This window comes from Lagenorhynchus albirostris, chromosome 18 (assembly GCF_949774975.1).
Source record: "Lagenorhynchus albirostris chromosome 18, mLagAlb1.1, whole genome shotgun sequence".
In the NCBI taxonomy this organism is placed as follows: domain Eukaryota; kingdom Metazoa; phylum Chordata; class Mammalia; order Artiodactyla; family Delphinidae; genus Lagenorhynchus; species Lagenorhynchus albirostris.
In genome coordinates this window covers 12,552,975-12,573,630 of record NC_083112.1, presented here as the reverse complement: position 1 = coordinate 12,573,630, position 20,656 = coordinate 12,552,975, and the positions used below count along the sequence as shown (strand labels likewise).

The window sequence follows — 20,656 nt, the reverse complement described above, 5'->3', positions numbered from 1 at the left end:
ATAAACCATTTGGCAAAGCCAAAAATATCCCCCCAAATATCCCTCATTGCATGTTTAAGACTCTAAATATTTTGAAGCAGTGTAATGGCCTTGTGTCCTGACTTAGATTCTTTTAATTCCTTAGATAACGAAGACTTTGAATCTGGGAAGCGGTTGTATAGTTTTAGCACACAGCACAGCACCTAACATATGGTAGAGACTCAAAGGTTTGTTGGCTGAATCAAAGAATGAATGAAAATGTACAAACTACCAGTCATAAAATAAATCACAGGGATGTAAAGTACAGCACAGGGAATATAGTCAATGATATTATAACAACTTAGTATGGTGTGTAATCTATAAAAAATGTTGAATCGCTATGTTGCACACCTGGAACTAATAAGCCACTTGTACCTCATAGAAAGAAAGAAGGAAGGGAGGGAGGGAGGAAATGAAGAAAGAAAGAAAGGAGGGAGTGAGGGAGGGAGAGGAAGAAGGAAGGAAGGAAGGAAAAGAAAGAAAGAAAGAGAGAGAGAAAAAAGGAAAGAAAATGTGGAGAATTACTTCAGGATGGCTTTGCAGGGTAATTTAGAGGCTGTGTAGAAATAACCCCTACTACTAGGAGTGCACCTAACCACAAGCGAAGGTAACAAGATGCTTTGGTCATGCCAGGCAAATGGCCATTCACTCTGCTGTAGATCTGCATTTCTCAGAGGAACAAAGTGGAAAGAGGAAAAGTGAAAGATCACTTGTGTTTACCATAATTACAGGCTGGAGTTACAGAAATAAATTAAAAAAATCTTTTTTTGAGTAAGCCCCCTGCGCATTACTTGTGTGTTGATATATGAGAAGTTCTGAATGAAAAATAGGAAGATTTGAAAAAACATGTTTCTGTCCTCTGCGTGGTGTGGCTGTCATGCACTGTTCTGCTGTGTCACCACAGCATATACCCCATATTTGGTCTGAACAGCATTTATTGAGAAATGTGGAGGGCGGGGGGAGACAGAGAGAGAAGGAGGATGTACGTGTTGGAGGAGAACTCATTTCTATTGTTCCTAAACACTCATCAGGGTTAAAAAATGACATCCAAGGTGTCCTGGGGTGACTTTATAACAACGAGGAGGTGGAAATATACCTCCTTACCTACAAAAACAATTTCAAAACATCTATTTAGAAAAAGGGAAATATCCCTTTTCTGAATTTGAGCTAAGCTATTCTACATGGATATCATCTGATATTTAGAATAATACAGTTTTCTGAAGGACACACTGGGAGCATTTTTTAAAAGTGGTTTATTGACTACATCAGTAAAATAATACCGTATTGCTTACAAAAAAGCTGGCAGGTTTGTAAAATTCTTAAAGTTTTAAGGATGTTTGGTGTTTTGATGGGCAAAGAGTTTAGAAGATAAAGCGTCCCCAAAGCTAATTTGATTTGCTCTGCAGTTTGCTAACAATGGGGTTCTTTACTGCCTAACGAAAATGTTTAGATGATAAGATGGCCAGAATACGTTTTTTTTTTTTTTTTTTTTGCGGTACGCGGGCTTCTCACTGCTGTGGCCTCTCCCGTTGTGGAGCACAGGCTCCGGACGTGCAGGCTCAGCAGCCATGGCTCACGGGCCCAGCCGCTCCGCGGCATGTGGGATCTACCCGGACCGGGGCACGAACCCGTGTCCCCTGCATCGGCAGGCGGACTCTCAACTACTGTGCCACCAGGGAAGCCTTCCAGAATATGTTTTTAAAGTTAGAGTTGTATTTTAGAAGTAGCCATATAATGTGAACTCTCTTAATTCTAGTAAGGAGTCTAGATTGTTTCTATTAGATATACCTTTAGAAGCAAAATATGTAAAGTTTAACAGTTAACTAAAGGAACTGCAACATAGACAACTTGGTAAATATTTATTGAATGAAAGGGTATTTATTCCTGAAAAAGCTGAATCAGATTTTTGTAAATTGCAGCATACTTTTACATTTATAATGAGTCATTTTGTAAGACAAATAATCTCTCCCAAATTTACATTTGTGGCAAAGCCAGATTTTCATAGATCAGAATTGCTTCGAGTAAGGGCACCTTTAAGATGCCTTGTGTTGTATCTTTTTGTGGTTGCTAAGGTACAGAAAGTTTGTTTTTTTTAAGGGCAACAGTTATTCAGTTTATAAACAATTCAGTAAAAATAGATTTCTGAGGATCTTCAATTTGTAATTGATAAATCATCCATGCTGAAATAGTTGGCCTTGATTCTATTTTCCTTGAGAATGTGGAATGTTTTATAAACACACTAAGAGTTACAAATATAGGAGGGAGGAAAGAAAGAATTGCACTGTCTAATGTGATGATATACATTTGTGCATACATGAAATTTCAATCAAAACATTCTAATACAAACAGTAAAGCATGTTAGAATTTGGTCTAAATTAAGGAAAGCCTCTAAGTAACACATAATCTACTTTGTTGCAATCCTATTTGGGTCCTACTGTGAGTTAAAGACCTATATTTTTTTCTGTTATCTTGTCTCTCTGCTGAGTTCTGGTGATACAATTCAAGTTTTAAGTTAAGTAAGAGCTCCTGATGAATGGGTTGTCTCTTTGTAAGATGTTCACTACCTATTGTCTAACTGGGAATGCAAGACTTATCTTGGGAATAAAAAAACATGGAGCCACATTTTAAATAGCACACTACTTTTTGAATGGATACTGGAAATCCAGTCTTCTTGTCATTTTAACGAGAGCTGAACCAAGATCTGTAGGCATCTCAGAGAGAGTAATCATATGGTTCTGCTTCAAAATCTGTTGAGGAAAGGTGGGGGAAAAATCAATCTTTGTTAATAAAAGGTTTATACAGAAAGAAATTGAAGTATGAAGCAGAATCGATGCTTGGAAAAATAATGGGCAAAACATTTCCTAATTTTTGCAGTTCTTCTCTTCTAGGTTTTTTATTGGGATTTTTCTGACTCTGGAGGTGTTTTTCAGTTGATACAGAATTCAAAAAGTACAGAAGTAACATGTCTTTCACCCTTCTCCCCAGTCACCATTTTCTTTCCAGAAGCATCTAATGTCATCAGTTTCTTGTGGATCCTTTCAGAGTAATGAAAGTATTTATCCTCAGTCCCTGCCTCGAAACTATTATATTAAAGGTTCAAAAGGCAATCAAGTAAGTCACTCCTTTCTGTAAGGAACATGAATCCTCTGTATTACCACTTCAGAATTTCCTCTGACTTGCTAATTTCCAGGTGCTGGGTGGCATGATCATCACAAAAAAATATTTAGAAGTGTTATTTTTTCACACTTGAGGGCACTGCCTACTTTAGTAGGAATGTGACCAACTTATATTTTGAGAGTGTGTTGTGATATTTTTGTGATTCATATAGATAAGTACCCAAGTACCGTCTTGGCTGCCCTGCTTCTTTATCCAGCTCTGATCACCTCCTTGTATCATACAGGGAAAAGAGCCCACTGGTAGAGGACCCAGGTTTCAGTCTGAGCAGTGAGTAATGCTTCCTTTCCAAGAGTAGGTTGACTTTTTCTGAAGCTCCTTGGAGTGGGACCCTACAACGGCTTTGTTGTCTGTCAGCCGTGCTGGCTAAGTGGCCCCTGTAGTAGATTGCCTTTTGTTTTGTATCTGTATTTCAGAACACACTCCTGTTTTCCCACCCTCTCCCTACTTCCCACCTTTTCCTTGCTCCTGAAGTCTCTCATCCCTCCTCCTCCCAGTCTTAACTCAAACTTCAATCAAAACATTAGACTTTTTCAGAGGTAATGCTCCCATTCTTCCAGTGATCAGATGGACAAACCTACCTGAATCTGCCCTCATTCTCCCCTCTTCCCTTCTGTGGCCCCACTTCCTCTATCTTTTGCAACATGAATCTCTCCTTTTTTTACTGATTAATTTCTCTCAATGCGTAAGATGGTCTCTAGAATCCCCATCTTAAAAACACAAAGCAACACTCCACTGATCCCACCTTCCTCAACAGCTACTGCCCTGTTAGGTCTCCCATGGTCTCTCACCTGTACTGTAGTGTGTTCTAGTTGGTCTCCCTGCTTTTTTACCATCCTGTTTTTCTCCACATAAGCAGCCAGCGTGATCATTTAAAAATGCATCAGGTCATTTAACTTCTTTGTTTTTTAAACCCATTCAAAGGCTCCCCTTTGCACTTAAAATAAAATCCATTTTCCACACATCGCCTTCAAAGTCCATCATGAGCTGCCTCCAGCCCACCCCTCCCACCTCACCTCCTTGCCCACTCCTCCTTGGCCACACAGGCTTTCCTTCAGCTACCCAAACTCACCAAATTCTCCCCACCCTTACGCCACCCTCTTAGAACTTCTGCCTGGAATTCTCATTCCACAGCTTCTGGAGAAGCTGGCACTATCGCCTCTTTGTTTGTTACCAAACCAGACTTCGGTCCACTCACCCAATGTGCAGCAAAGCCAATCTACTGACACTAGGTTATGGTGAAGGAAAGTACAGTGTTTCTTGCAGGGCCAAGCAAAGAGAATGGGTAGCTCATGCTCAAAAGACCCGAATTTCAGGGTCCCTTGAGATTCTGTATGAATTTTTCTATTCTGCCAAAAAATTCGGATTTTTTTGGGTAGTATTGACATCTTAACAATATTAAGTCTTTCAATCCATGAACATGGGATGTGTTTCCATTTACTTATGTCTTTCATTTCTTTCAGCAGTGTTTTATAGTTTTCATTATACAAGTCTTTCACCACTTTGGTTAATTCCTGAGTATTTTATTTGTTTTGATGCTATTGTAAATGGGATTGTTTTGTAATTTCTTTTTCAGATTGTTCACTGTTAGTGTATAGAAATGCAACTGATTTTTGCATGTTGACTTTGTATCCTTCTGCTTTGCTGAATTTGGTTATTAGTTCTAACAGATTTTGTGTGTGTGGACTCCTTAGGGTTTTCTACATATAAGATCATATCATCTGCAAACAGAGATAAATTTACTTCTTCCTTTCCAATTTGAATGCCTTTTATTATTCTCTTTCTTGCCTAATTGTTCTGGGTAGAACTTCCAGTATTATGTTGAATAGAAGTGACAAAAGCAGGCATCCTTGCCTTGTTCCTTATTTTAGAGGAAAAGCTTTCAGTCTTTCACCATTGAGTATGATGTTTGCTGTGGGTTTTTTAATATATGGTTTTTATTATGTTGAGATAGTGTCCTTCTATTTGTAGTATGTTGGCATTTTCTCATGAATGGATGTTGAATGTTTTCAAATGCCTTTTCTGCATCAGTTGAGATGACATGTGTTTTTTTCCCTTCCTTCTGTTCATATGGTATATTACATTGATAGAGTTTTATATGTCTAACCATCCTTGCATTCCAGGAATAAATCCCACTGGGTCATGGTGTATAATCCTTTTAATATGCTGCTGAATTCAGTTTGTTCGTATTTTGCTGAGGATATTTGCATTGATGTTCATAAGGGACATTGGTATGGTTTTCTTTTCTTGTAGTGCCTTTGTTGGCGTTGGTTTCAGGATGATTCTGGCCTCATGGAGTGAGTTAGGAAATGTTCCCTCTTCTTCAATTTTTTGGAAAAGTTTGAGAACGATTGGTATTAGTTCTTTAAATGTTTGGTAGAATTAGCAAGGTCCCAGTGAATTAGCAAGTTCCGGACTCTTTGTCAGGAGATTTTTTGATTACTTGTTCAATCTCCTTCTAGTGATAGATCTATTCAGATTTTCTGTTTCTTCTCCAGTTCATCTAGGTTATCTAATTTGTTGGAGTACAGTTGTTCATGTTACTCTTTTATAACAGTTACATGTTATAAACTATAACATGTTACAGTTGTTCATACTACTCTTTTATAACATATTTGTTTCTGTAGAATCAGTAGTTTCGTTTCATTGATTTTTTTCTATTGGTTTTCTGTTCTCTGTTTCATTTATCTCTGCTCTAATCTTTTTTATTGTCTTCCCTCTGCTAGCTTGGGGTTTAGCTTGTTCTTCATTCTCTAGTTCCTTAAGTTGTCCTAGTCTTTAATGTCTGGCTTCCAAAAGGAAAAAAAGAGAAACTTAAAAGGGGGTGAGGTGGAGAAAAAGTATCAGTCCTTTAAAGCCCCTGGAAGTCACTTCAGCCGGAGGGGAAGGGGCTTGCACCAGTGGGAGGTGCAAGATCAACACTTCCCTCCAGCTTGTCTGCATCTCTGTGATTGGATCAGCAGTCGGTGACCAGAGCACAAGTACCTGATGTTTGGAGGACCCAGTCCTTTTTGCCTACCTTGGCTCCCTGCGGAAGGCGTGCAGGCTGCTGCCAAGGGATATGGACTAGGTAACTGCTTCTTGTGCTAAGAACTGAAATCGGCCCAGATTAGCCACAATTTACCATCCAAGCCTTCCCCTGAAGTTGCCAGCCTTCAAATGACTCCAGAGTTCCAAAATAGTTACATTAGATTCTGCTAGTGTAGTAATTATCTAAGTGGGAAGACAGATTCCTGGTGCTTCATACTCTGCCATCTTCTTAGAATTCTCTTCCTAGTCTTTTTTAAAGACCCTTCCCCAGCACCCAATTTAGTTAGAATAGTCAGCTATTCTCTTCAGTCTCTTCAGCTTCTTCCCCTTCTCTCTCATACTTTCTCCTTTTCCTCTTCTAATTCAGTGGGTCTTTTTTGTCTTTTTTAAATCTTCTGGTGGTCACAAGTTCTTTTAAGAATTTGAAGATAAATACCTATGAATTATCTCCCTAGAAAAATCTATATATGCACAATCACCCAAAATGAGCAGACAGTTCAGAGGTCTGTAGGTGCTCTGAAATTCCACCATGGGGGCCCCTGTTATAAGGACACATGTCTGTCATCTTCCTTTGACACGGTGGGCAGGAAGTATTCTACTCCTGCAACAAGACACTCTCTAGGAGATTGGTGAATGCGAACTGCCCCCTCACAGATTTGTAGGAAGTCTCTGATTACAGCTAGAAAAGCCTCTTTCCTGGCATATGAAATCATAACGCCATTTCCATGTTTATCCACCAACTGGCATGTTTATCCAATGACATTAAACTGGTATGTGTATGAGGTAGTTACTTACACCTTACAATACGAACTTGTGATTGCCACTCATTTGGAACATGTAGAGATGACAGGCTAGTTTAAGTGAGGACAAATTTGAATTAATCAAATATACATCTGTGTATTTGTTTGTGTGTGTTTAATTAATTTATTTATTTATTTTATTTATTTTTGGCTGCGTTGGGTGTTCATTGCTGCACATGAGCTTTCTCTAGTTGTGGCGAGCAGGGGCTACTCTTCATTGGGGTGCCGGCTTCTCATTGTGGTGGCTTCTCTTGTTGCGGAGCACAGACTCCAGGTGCACGGGCTTCAGTAGTTGTGGCACGCAGCTCGGTAGTTGTGGCTCGCGGGCTTAGTTGCTCCATGGCATGTGGGATCTTCCTGGACCCTCGAACCCGTTTTCTCCTTCGTTAGCAGGTGGATTCTTAACCACTGCACCACCAGGGAAGACCCTGTGTGTGTGTTTCAAGCCTGGTTTCTCTTCAAGCGTGTACAGTAATAAGACATGATACACATGTGCCAACAGTGATAATAATAGCCAGCTATTTTCTAGGTAGCATTCTTTTGGGTCTCTTTTTACACTTTAAAAGCCATATCAATTACTGGTGTACAAGAAGTGCTGTAGGGGCTTCCCTGGTGGCGCAGTGGTTGAGAATCCGCCTGCTAATGCAGGGGACACGGGTTCGAGCCCTGGTCCGGGAAGATCCCACATGCCGCGGAGCAACTAGGCCCGTGAACCACAACTACTGAGCCTGTGCTCCGCAGCAAGAGAGGCCGCGATAGTGAGAGGCCCGCGCACCGCGATGAAGAGCGGCCCCCGATTGCCACAACTAGAGAAAGCCCTCGCACAGAAATGAAGACGCAACACAGCAAAAATAAATTAATTAATTAATAAACTCCTACCCACAACATCTTCTTAAAAAAAAAAAAAAGAGTGGCAAAGAAAATTCAAAAGTTTTTTTTTTAAAAAAAAGAAGTGCTGTAGAAGTAGTCAAGGAAACAGTCTCTTCTTTTAAGGAGGTTAAATGTTCTTTTGGCGGGGATTCCCTGGCAGTCCAGTGGTTGGGTTCGATCCCTGGTCGGGGAACTACAATCCTGCAGACAACGCAGCACAGCCAGAAAAAGTTCTTTTGGCAAGTGTGTTCAAATTCTAAATTTCCGTAGTAAACTGTTTTATGGAGGGGATACCGAGATATACTTAATGCTGGCCGTGCATTAGAGGGTCAAAATTGATAAGGCTGAAAAATTTTAAAACACATAATGAAATAACAGTGTTCTGTCATGAATGTTTCTGGAGTGGCCCTTGCAACCATAGACACCCCGGGCTGACTGGGGTACACTGCCTGGTAGGTGATGTAGATTTTTCTTGGCCACGTTGACCAAGAAGCAGCGCCCATGAGGGGTTGTTCAGTGGTTCCATATGCTCCTGAGCAGACAACCAATGTATGCATCTTAAACAGTGTTTTTTGAATTATGTTTTCTTCAGGATTGAATTCACCAGTTGAATCTTCCAGTGAGGCCAAGTAAGTGGAAATAAGATTGAGTAACTGCTAACAGGAGTTGGATTTAAACAGACAACTTAAAAAATAAAAGGCTCATATCTCCCAAACTTTTATCCAGCCTGGCAAATTGGATTTTAGTGTGGAATCATGCACAGTTAGATCATGGAGTGTGCATGTGGCCAGTGCTGCTTTCTTTTAAGTGGTCCTGTTTATTTAAAAAACTTGAAAATGAGAAGTTGTTTTGCTCGCTCAGTTAGGGTTTATTGTAAAACTCAGATGCCAGAAAAAGAGAGTACAGTATTGTTTTTGTGCTGTGAGAGTGTGAAGTGGACCACGAGTGAACCGGAGAAGTCATGGTCGTGGTGCTTTCTTCCTTCTGCCCAAAGAAGGAAAGCTCTAATGGTCAACACATGGTGTTTGTGGATGTCTGGCGTTAACACTCATGGATGTCTGGCCGCATCAAGGCCTTGATGAAGGCACTGGAAGTGGTGGCAGACACAGTCACGCCAAGTGTACATTTTCACTCTTATTCCCCAGGGGTGATAAAAATAATGCTAGAAAGAAACAAAAAGGTGGAGAGAAAAGTGGGCCCTGTGCTGTGTTGGTAGATGGCATTTGTCATAAAAAGGGCCAGTTTGATAGCCTCGGAAAGAAGAAGTTGTTCTGCCTGGCTCCATGCGGTGTAGCTTCATGGGTGAAGGTGCTAACTTTCAATCTTCCCAGGGGTAGCAACGTAGCACCAACAGCTGAGGGAATACAGCTATTTTCCTTTTCCATTCTTGTGTTCCCCTGAAATAGAGGTCGAACAGATATTTTAAAGGTGCAAAATGCTATCAGAAAATACTATTTGAAATGAACATTACAGGAATATCTTGGCATAATGGCCGCAAAACACTCTATCGCTTGGCAGGAAAGAGGTATAGAGGAAAGCAGCACATTAGCATTGAGGACTGCTTGTCTCGCCCGGTAAAAGCAGGCGCAGTGTACAAAGAAGTGTATCCTGAATGTGTTATTTGCATTCATTTAGCACAAATAAATCATTTGGTTTCACTTCAAAGTGGAAAAAAAAAAATCCCATGTGTGGGAGGACACGTGGTTGTTGTGTAATCCCATGTGACACGACAGACACGGAGTCATGGACCCATCGCCCAGACAGACCCTCCCAGTGAGACCGAGCCCCTTCTTGATCCACAGAGGAGGACATGAGGGACCCCGGAGAGATCACAGGACTCGCCCGAGATCACACAGTTGATCCATGACAGCAATACGCAATTTTCTTACAAAAGTGAGAATTTAACCACAAAAAACTTTAGAAGATTACCCTTATCTGCCAAGTGAGTTTATCTTTTAACTGTGACTTACATCCTTCTAAGTGCAGCTCAGTGATCATCTTTGGAACCCTTCCAGAACCCCGCAGGTTGGACCAAGGGCTCTTCCTCCTATACCACCTCCTGCCTCTCTCTTCCATAGCTTTTGTTATATTTTGGAGAAATCATCTGGTTGTGTTTTTGTGTATGAATCCTCCATGTACATTCATCTTTATAGTTTATTTTGTTTCATTCTTCTTTGTGCTTTATAGGAATGGAGTAATGACCAGCATGAGTAACACCACCCCCCTTCCTATTTTTGTGAGTTTTACAATGACCCCCCCCCAGGGGGTGCTCTGTGCTAATTATTACGGTGAGCCCTGGCCAGTGGTGTTTTCAGAACGTCATGCTAGGTTAGAGCACATAGTCTACAGGAACCTAAATTATCTGAGGATGGAAAGCCATTCCGAACCAGGTGGACACGACTGAACAAACGGGCGAGGTGGGGGCCCTACACTGTCGCTGTCATTGTGATGACTGGCTGACGATAAACGGGGACCCTTTGTTCTACTAGTGGCTAAAACATTATAGGAATGTTTGATACTATGTATAAAATAGACAACTGATGGGAACATACCATATAGCACAGGGAACTCTACCTAATGCACTGTGGTGACCTAAATGGGAGGGAAGTCCAAAAGGGAGGGGATATCTGTATCTGTATGGCTGATTCATTTTGTTGTGCAGTGGAGGCTAGCACAACGTTGTAAAGCAACCATGCGCCAATAAAAATTAATAATAATAATAATAAACATTATAGTAATGAGAATGGGAGGATAACCTTTGTGAACCTTAAACCGCATCCCTGGACAAATAAGAACTATTAACATTGACGAGAACCGGAAGCCTTAGTGTCAGTGAGATTCCAAGTTTGATGCTTTTTTTTATTTTTACATTTAGTTTTTCTATTAAAAAATATATCAAACAAGTATAGAGAATCATATTTTGAACATCTGTGGATCCAGTCAGCTTTACTAAACCTTAACTTTTTTTTACAGGACCTAAATATATGCATTTGTAATTTACTTTGTGTTTTTATTAAAATTTTTTATTAAAGTATATTTGATTTACAATATTGTGTTAGTTTCAGGTATACAGCAAAGTGATTCACTTATACATATATATATATGCACACTATATATATTACTTTATATGTACTATGTATATTTTCCAGATTCTTTTCCAGTATAGGTTTTAACAAGATATTAAATTTAATTCCTTAAGACTGTAACTTTTTTTTTTTTTCTTTTTGCGGTACGCGGACCTCCCACTGTTGTGGCCTCTCCCGTTGTGGAGCACAGGCTCCGGATGCGCAGGCTCAGCGGCCATGGCTCACGGGCCCAGCCGCTCCGCGGCATGTGGGATCTTCCCGGACTGGAGCACGAACCCGTGTCCCCTGCATCGGCAGGCGGACTCTCCACCACTGCGCCACCAGGGAAGCCCAAGACTGTAACTTTTTGATATTTTGTATTCTTTTCCTTCCCTATCCAGTGGTCACTATTACAAATTTGACCTATTACTCTGAGATTCTAAGTTTGACTCTCTGGGGCCTCCCCAACGCAAGGGCTCTGTGTGATGGGACAGGAGCTGTGTCTTGCAGCAGTAAAATCATAGTTCAGGAGCCACGGTGAGGCTCATAAAGATTTGAAATGCGGCAGAGAGATCAGACTGCAGCGCCAGGGTTCCCAGATCCCAGATTCTTGACTAGTTAAGATTTCCCCAGGGGACGAGGAGGGACAGTGGCCCCTGAAAGTCACTCATCAGGGTGAACCTCAAACAGACATGGTTTGAGGAAATGTATGGTTTAGGGATAATGCTTTTCAAACATTTTTTTTTTTTTTTTTTTGTGGTACGTGGGCCTCTCACTGTTGTGGCCTCTCCCATTGCGGAGCACAGGCTCCGGACGCGCAGGCTCAGCGGCCATGGCTCCCGGGCCCAGCCACTCCATGGTATGTGGGATCTTCCCAGACCAGGGCACGAACCCATGTCCCCTGCATCAGCAGGCAGACTCGCAACCACCGCGCCACCAGGGAAGCCCCTTCAAACATTTTTTGACTGTAACCCACAACAACAAACAAACTTTGCTTGGTGACCCTCGACACATGCACATGTACACACACAAACACACACTCGCACACAGACACACACAGAACACCTACCTCTGAATGAAACATTTAAATGGAATAATGCCTTTTCTTTCTTTGTCAGCTGCCCTGCAATATGGTCTACTTTGTTGTTTTTACAAAAGCTATGTGTTCCAGTAAGTTGATTTCCCAGGCCATTAATAGATAGGAACCCACAGTTAAAACGACAGCAGCAGCAGCAAACCCTGGTTTAGAGAACTGTGATTTGTTTCATGGAGCAAAAGTTTTTTAAAACATATATTTCGTTTAACTCTGCTGAACATCTTTATAAATAGCTGTTTTCTACTGCTGACCTGAGTTTACAGATTTATGCCACAATTTACTAATAACAAATCCTATGTAAAACTAAGCAGAATTCAAAGCTCTTTGGGGGTTCAGGTTATTCTGTGTTGTGTTCCTTCTCCTCTTTAGAGCTCCTGACCCTCTTCAACCATTGCTTTAATGCAGCCTGTCTCGATTAAGTAAACAGAGCTTGAACACAGTGTCTTAACTATATTTTATAAATTCATGATTGTTAAGCCACAAAATCAACCTTTCCAAATAAAACTGAGTGTAAGTCAAACTGCCAAGAGAAAAAGAACAGCTATCAAGCGCTTAACGTCTCCTTTTCTTTACCTTTCTCCATACAGTGCTAACTAAAGTCTATACAAGGAATAAAGCGATGTATGTGTTGCTTCGTATTTATAGAATGTCACCAATTTTTGTGTAACGACCATCTTCTTCACAGAGCTGCCTGATGGCTATCACAAGAGCAGGCGTTGTGATAGCGCCTTTGTTCAAGATGTGCATGTAATTGTACTCAGAAAGGTGCAGCTTTCCCCCCAGGGAAGCAAAGGAGAAAATTATGTTTAATTCATATTTAAATGAGCTATTGTTGGAGATTCTGAGCTAGATTGATTCCAAGATGCTAAAATGAGTCAGCTTTCTCCAAAATATTACCAGCAGCTACTTTAAACATTAACAGGGGAGCTGGTTTCTAAAATCTGGAAGAAGGAGAGAGTTTTGTTTAAGCCAGCTATTTCACAGAAGAGGAAATGCAGTTCTACCTCAGGAAATTTAAATGGGACTGTTGAATAACTGGGAAAGAATGTCTCCTTTGGATGAGAGGGCAAAGAAGAATTCAGCTGATTTTCAGGGAGAATAACAAATGTGACAGCAGTACTTTTTTGTGTACGCGTTTATGTATGTGACTATGTGTAACTTCTAGAACTTTCTGGTCTTATGACCCCTTTCTATTTTTTTTTTTAAAGATTTATTTATTTAGGCTGTGCTGGGTCTTTGTTGTGGCACGAGGGATCTTAGTTGCAGCATGCATGTGAGATCTAGTTCCCCTACCAGGGATCAAACCTGGGCCCCCTGCATTGGGAGTGCAGAGTCTTACCCACTGGACCATAAGGGAAGTCCCATAACCCTTTCTACTTTTAAGAATTATTGAGAACTCCAAAGAACCTTTGCTGATGTGGCTCATATCTTTTTTTTTTTTTTACCATTTTAGTAATTAAAACTGAGAAGCTTATAAAATTTACTGACTCATTAAAGACAACAATAAACTCATTATATAGTAACATAAACTTTTTTTTGAAAAAACTAGATTTTACCCCCAAATAGTGAAAAGAGTGCTATTGTTTTATATTTCTGCACATCTGTTTAATGCCTGGTTTACTATACGACACTTGGATTCTCACATCTTCTCCTGAATACAGTCTGTTGTGATCTGTTGTTTGGGTCGAAGTACATGGGGAAAATCTAGCGCACACAGATGTGTAGTTGGAAAAGAGAGGGCTTCACAGCCCACTGAAAGGGACTCTGGGACTCCCAGGGGTCCTTGGGTCACATTTTGAGAACCACTATCCTATAAAGTAGTTTGGAAGAATATATGAGTGGTGAGATGATCAGTGGTCCTAATTTTTTATTTTTCATTTTTATATCTTTTGTACAGTGAAGATGGATCACTTGTGCAAACTATAAATTCGAAAAGAAGAGGCATGAGCATGTTGAGAAAAGACCCTAGAAACCCAAGCAGAGACATTTATACTTGGGAAACCATGGAGCCACTGTAATTTCTCAAGTAGGAAAATGGCATGTTAAAAATTGTATTTGGTAGTACATGGATTAGAATTGGAAGAGAGGAGCTCCTTCAGAGGTGTTGCAGTGATCAAGGTGGGTGGTGCGGTGGGGCAGGGCTCAGATATGCGGAAATGGAAAGAAAGCTTCAAAATCTGAAAGACATTTCGAAGGCAGAATTACCAAGGCTTGGATATAGGGAATAAAGGAGAGGGAAGAGTCAAAGGTGACTGAGAGTTTTCAAGTCTAGAACATTTGAAGAATATTTTCCCTCTTACATCCAACTTTTAACCTTTTCTGAAAATTATCCTGATTAAGTTCACTGAAGTCTTATTTTGTGTTTTTCAGAGTTGGCCAGCCCATCCCAGGGCTTAGGAGAAAGTCAACCCCCTTTCCAGCCCGCATTGGTCACAGTTACTTCCAAAAGAAAGGGAAGACCTATGACGTCCCTGGAGAGTTGGTACCTATGACATCCCGGGAGGCGTCCTTGCTCACTTCACTCGGGCCCTGCAGGCAGTGAAGGGCCTTGGGTCCAGCTCCTGTTTGCACTGGACGCCTGTGGTCCCTCTCTTATGCACTCCAGCACCCCCATCAGCTCCCTCTTCTCCTTCACCAGCCCAGCAGTGAAGAGACTGCTCGGCTGGAAGCAAGGAGATGAAGAGGAAAAGTGGGCAGAGAAGGCGGTGGACTCATTAGTGAAGAAGTTAAAGAAGAAGAAAGGAGCCATGGATGAGCTGGAGAGGGCGCTCAGCTGCCCAGGGCAACCCAGCAAGTGTGTGACGATTCCCCGCTCCCTGGACGGGCGGCTGCAGGTGTCTCACCGCAAGGGTTTGCCCCACGTCATTTACTGCCGAGTGTGGCGTTGGCCCGATCTCCAGTCTCACCATGAATTGAAGCCACTGGAGTGCTGTGAGTTCCCATTTGGCTCCAAGCAGAAAGAGGTGTGCATCAACCCCTACCACTACCGCCGTGTGGAGACGCCAGGTGGGTTTCCTTCATGGTTCATTGTAAGAGGTAAGAGGGTGTGTCTCAGTTGGTGGAGAACATGGGGCACTGGTAGGAGAAGGACCCCCCTTCCCGCGAGAGAGGGAGAGAAGAGAGGGAGGTTCGATTTGCAGGAACTGATCCAAATTCTGTAGTCAGAACAATCTAGACAGAAGATATTTTCATTTCAGTATACGTGTAAGCTTTGTGTGATTTTGAAAAATGCAGTTTTATTTTGATGCATTTTGGAGTCATCATCCAGTTCTTGAAAGCTCTTAATATCGCCTCGACATGATCAACTGGAAGAAAATAAACATCCTCCTCCCCAGCCCCCTTTGCTGCACTCAACTGTGCTGAGCTAAACGGGCTGCACTTTCCCCAAGCTCAAGTAAGTGGAGATATCTCCTACCTGGGTCTGAAAACAGCCAGTGAAAGAGTTGCTGGGAACCCTTCCAAGACTGAACATAGTGGCGGTTAGGGGAGATTGGTGGCTGTTCTTAAATATGGCTTTAAATATAGGAAGGTGTTGTTCCTAAAACTCTTCACACACATGTGTGTGTGTGTACCTGTATTTCACACACACACACACACACACACACACACACACACCCTTTTGGAGAAGGCTGGTGTTGCTCTTCATTCCTTCACACTGGCTGTAACAATTTGACTACATTTCTCTTTGGATGGAGTGTTCCTATGGCTTGATGGATACAGTTTTTGTGGGAGCTTCCTCTCCCTGACTGGCCATCTGCCCCATTCCAGGAGACCAAAGGGCTGGCACGTGCACTCTGGGAACTGGCCCATGACCATTACGAGGCACTTCTAGGTAGGAAGGCAGGTAGTGGGGGGAGTCCAGCCTGCCTCCTGGCCCCCTCCCAGGCTCAGTTAACCTTGCAGCCGTCCTGGCTAAGTCATGCCCAGCCTATAGCAGTCTTAGTGAGGTGACCTTTCAGGCTCCCAAATCCCACTATCATGCTGTTAAACTGTTGTTAAGGAAGTCACCTGCCTGAACGTGGATGCTTCTCATGGTCACATCACTCCGGATACAGGGTGAGACTGTGATGAGAAAGGCCCACATTCCTGGTGAATGTGGTGTGCTTTCCCCTGGACCGTGTAGGTCTTTGCTTTCTCCTCTTCTTTCCTGCTTCTCTCTGAGCTATCTTTGCCTACTTTAAAAAAATGTCATCAATGAGTTTATGACAGAAATGACTTGATTTCCCTTTTGTTTCTAAGATTTGAATTATATTAAGCATTCAGAATACATCCCATGAAAAATATTTATCAAGAAATCATTTTTCTCTTCCTGAGTAATGTAGTTATAAAATGTGTCTTGTAAGAAGTATCTTGTAAAATGTATCTGGCTTTCCTTTTGAACACTTGAAACCCTAATTTTAAAGGATTATTTCATGTTTTCATATTATGTGAGGTTCTTTCAGGAATGATAGTGTGAATGTTTTTATAGGGCAGGTAGATTTCATATCATCATATTTTAGGTTTGAGTTTCAAAAATGAAAGATGGGCAAAGATTGTATTGATTTTAAGGTAATGTTTAAGCTATACCTTTTTTTTTTCAATTCCTAACTTTGATCTTTTAATAGAAAAAGGCATATTTTACATCTAGCTTTCTGGCCGTGCTTAAAGTCAGTATTTTGAGAACAATGAAGATGCTAATGTGCACCAAGTTTGCTGGGTCCCTGATTATCATAAAGCTGAAGTTTTGCCTTTGAAATCTCTCATCTTTTGACCACCCGTTTTAGGAACCTTGAAGGCTGAATTCTGATTTTGTTTACACTCACACAACCACTTAAATAATCAATTTTAGTGCTTTTCAAACTATCTGTAGTGAAGGACCAGTTTTTAAAAAAATTTCCAATCCCTCAAATATCAGTATTTTTACAATACAAATGAATTACTAGGCAGATAAAACTTTTGAAAGACTTACAAAATACAAGCTCAATATTTTTTACTATTCATTTCAACAGATATAAAATTACTCTGTCAAGTGGCTATTAAAGTTTCTAAACACAGACTCTCAGTTTCAGTACTTGTATTTCCACGGACTGGTACCCAGCAGCTGGTAAAGTCTCACCAGTCCTCAGACCTCACTTTGTGTGCCTTGCGTCTGGTAGAAGCTGTGCAAAAATGTTTTCATGGCTCATAATGATTTTTCTTCATGCAACTGGAGGTTATTTCAGGAGTATAATTTCTCCTCCGTGTAAAATGCCCACACTCTATCAGACCACATGACTTTTGAAAAAGATACAAAAGCTTTTCTCAGCTTTGCTCTGCATTTCCTTATACGCAGTAACTCCTTCCATTATCTGCCCCCAGGGTAATGCTTAGATAGTGTGGTATTTAAAAGGTGGCATCACATTGAGACCAGTGTCTGTAAGCTCACTAGGTCATATTTGCAAGCAGCAGTTGTGATGCAGAAATAGAATTGAGTAATTAGAAATAGCTATTACTATAGATTGAATGTCTGTGTCCCCCCCCAAATTCATGTGTTGAGAACCTCATGCCCAAGGTGATATTATTAAGAGGCGGGGCCTTTAGATGACTAGGTCATGAGGCTAGACCCCCATGAGTGGGATTAGTGTCCTTATAAAAGAGGCCCCAGAGAGACCCCATTCCCTTCCTACTGTGTGAGGACACAGTGAGAAGAAGCCAGCCTGCAACCCAGAAGAGGGCTCTCCCCAGAACCTGACCAGGCTGTACCCCTGTCTTGGACTGCCCAGCCTCTGGAACTGTGAGAAATAAATTTCTGTTGTTTATAAGCTTCCCAGTCTATGGTATACCTGCTATAGCAGCCCTAAGGGGCTAAGACAGCTGTGTTTTGAGTGAAAGTATTTACAAATATGATCAGTGCAAACCTAAGGTAAACTGAGCTCGTCAGGCTGAATTACAACCAGGATGATACCATCAGTTTTCCTTACAAATCTTCACTGCCTTTGGTTTTACCCAGATGATAGAAATACATTATCAAGATATTTGCCTCAATAAAGAAAAATGCATCCTTTCTTTTCTTTTGGTGCCTCAGACCTGCAGGCCACGGTGGAGTGAAAGTCTCTGCATTCAGATATGAGGGAGTCTGTTTATCAATGTTAAGAATACACCGTAGATATCTTACATTAGAACTGAAGTCACAGTGAGTATCTGAATTCTTCATCCAAAAGAGAAAAATGAGTGTTTATTTGACCTTTGTTAACACTGTGATCAAGAAGCATCACTGGAAAAGAAGTCATATGTCATTTACTATGTCAGCCCCTCACTTTCAGAGTATTCATGAGGCAAGGCATTTTTGTATGCCTGTATATTCATGGATTACATAAAAGGAAATTGAATGGCTTATCATCCAGGTTATTTTTGCACGGTGATGTTGAGTATTTGTTCTGTCATGTCATAAGGCATATACAAATACTGGCTTTTGAAGGAGGAAGAAATCATTGTTTCTCTGCCACCCTCATATCTGTAGTGGTTTCACTTAAAACTTTTCATCTACCTGTTGGAGTTTATATTCTACCTGTAGAACTGAAAATTATTGCTTGTTAAGAAGAGATAAGTGTATGATAGTGGGTAAATGGTGGACTTCGTGATGGATGTTATTGTATTGTAATTGTTGTCTGTTTACTCCAAAACATTTACTTTCTATGAAAGTTTTTATTGATACTTGCATGTGATAACAAATCCATAGTGTGATTTGAAACAAGTGCTACCTCAGCCATTTCCAGAAGCAAGCTCTTTTAATCATTCTGGCTTGGTTCTTTTGCTAGTTCTCTCCATTATTACTAAAAAAATATGAAGATAACTCTAGATAATATACATGTTTCCAAATTTATCACTTTTAGCTAATTTCATTGACTCTAACATAAAAGATGAAGATTTAGCTAATTTATATTACCTTTTTCCTTTCTTCCTCTTCTCAACCTATATTTTGGTTTCTATTATATTATTATATAAGTTAATATAATATTAATTATATTATTCTTTTGGCTATTCTATTTGTTTCCATTGTGGGATTTGGGGGTAAGAATTATTCCCCCTTAGAAGAGCATTGATCCATTGCCTTCTACTGTCCAGCATCGGTGATGGGAAGTAATAAATCAGTTTCTCATGTCCTTGTAGGTGACTTTGAGGTGATCTTCTGGGAGCTTTTAGAATATTCAGTTTGTCCTTAGGTGTTTGAAATTCAAGATGGTATGACTAGGTCTGGATCTTTTTTCATTAATTAGGCTGTATACTCTGTGGCTCTTTTCAATCTGATGACATAGATCCTTCTTTAGCTCCGAGACGTTTTTGCCTATTATTTCTTTGATCACTTCGTCCCTGTGTTTTCCCTGCTTCTCTTTCTGGAACTTATGCTGGTGCCAGGTCACCCCTCAACAATACTTCATGGAATAGCTTATTTCTGCCAAGCCTTGGGACACTTTAGAAGTCAGTAGGAGCTAGGAATGCCTGGACAATGCTTGCCCTTGAGAATTGCATCTGTTCCTGTTTTTGTATAGAATCAGGAGCGAACTGTTCTTTTTAAAGTATGGAACCCAGAAGGAAACATACTAAAATGAACAGACTTTATCTATAAGTTCTCTGTTACTGCTTATCTTCTACTTATTCACTTTTGTTACTACTCACTGTTTATCTTTTACTTTATAACTTTTAGTTACCTTTAAGCCTTTCTGCTAAAGGCAAGTAGAATGTTTTTACTTAAGCAGCCGTACGGAGCCTAAAAATTTAGGCTGGTCATCTAAGTAATTCACTGTGGTTTCTGAAGTAAAAATATTCTGGGCATGACTTGGGGTTTCATTGTGAGCAATAGAAACCGATTTTGCACTAAACAAACAAACAAACAAAAAACCGCTTTATTGGCAGAATCAAAGGAAGCAGTGAACAGTCAGGTCTCCAGAAGGCCAGGTAATAGGGCAGCTCTAGTCATTTCTGCGATGGGAATGAGTAGGCAATTTTTAGAGCGCTGATATCAGAACGATTCTCCGCTAAACTTTTCGTTAATTGGCTGCGAGGAGAGAAACCATTGCTTCAGCTTGATTCCCAAGCTGTCTTTTGAGGGGGAGATGGGACCTTCGTGGACAATGTCACGATGAGCACACAGAATGGTGGACAGGTAGTTCCCAAAGGAAAAACAGGAGTTTGTCACCCAAAAATGGATAGACGAAGAGCAGCCCGCCTCCACTCTCCTTTGGGCGGGTGAGCCGAGGTTCTAACATACCGGTTCCTTCCTCCCCCCAGTTCTGCCTCCCGTGCTCGTGCCCAGACACAGCGAGTATAACCCGCAGCTGAGCCTCCTGGCCAAGTTCCGCAGCGCGTCCCTGCACAGCGAGCCGCTCATGCCGCACAACGCCACCTACCCCGACTCCTTCCAGCAGCCTCCGTGCCCGGCCTTCCCTCCGTCGCCCGGGCCCCCGTTCCCGCAGTCCCCGTGCACAGCTGGCTACCCTCACTCCCCGGGAAGCCCTTCCGAGCCGGAGAGCCCCTTCCAGCACTCAGGTCAGTGAAAGCCTCGGTCTCCCGGGATACGAGTACCCTACACGGTTGTGTAGGCGGGGCCATCGTAAAAACCAGCGCTGCCACTTGCAGTTCACACA

At 41.4% G+C, this 20,656-nt stretch overlaps 1 protein-coding gene across 1 annotated transcript in view; it reads left to right on the top strand.

The window, feature by feature from the left end:
• The window catches only part of SMAD9 (SMAD family member 9), a 63,480-nt gene that overhangs the window by 22,190 nt on the left and 20,634 nt on the right, over positions 1 to 20,656 (top strand). The window contains exons 2-3 of the mRNA XM_060129144.1: positions 14,424 to 15,059; positions 20,301 to 20,558. Coding sequence (XP_059985127.1) covers positions 14,648 to 15,059; positions 20,301 to 20,558 — 670 coding nt within the window. The 5' untranslated portion in view covers positions 14,424 to 14,647. The remainder of the gene's footprint in view (positions 1 to 14,423; positions 15,060 to 20,300; positions 20,559 to 20,656) is intronic.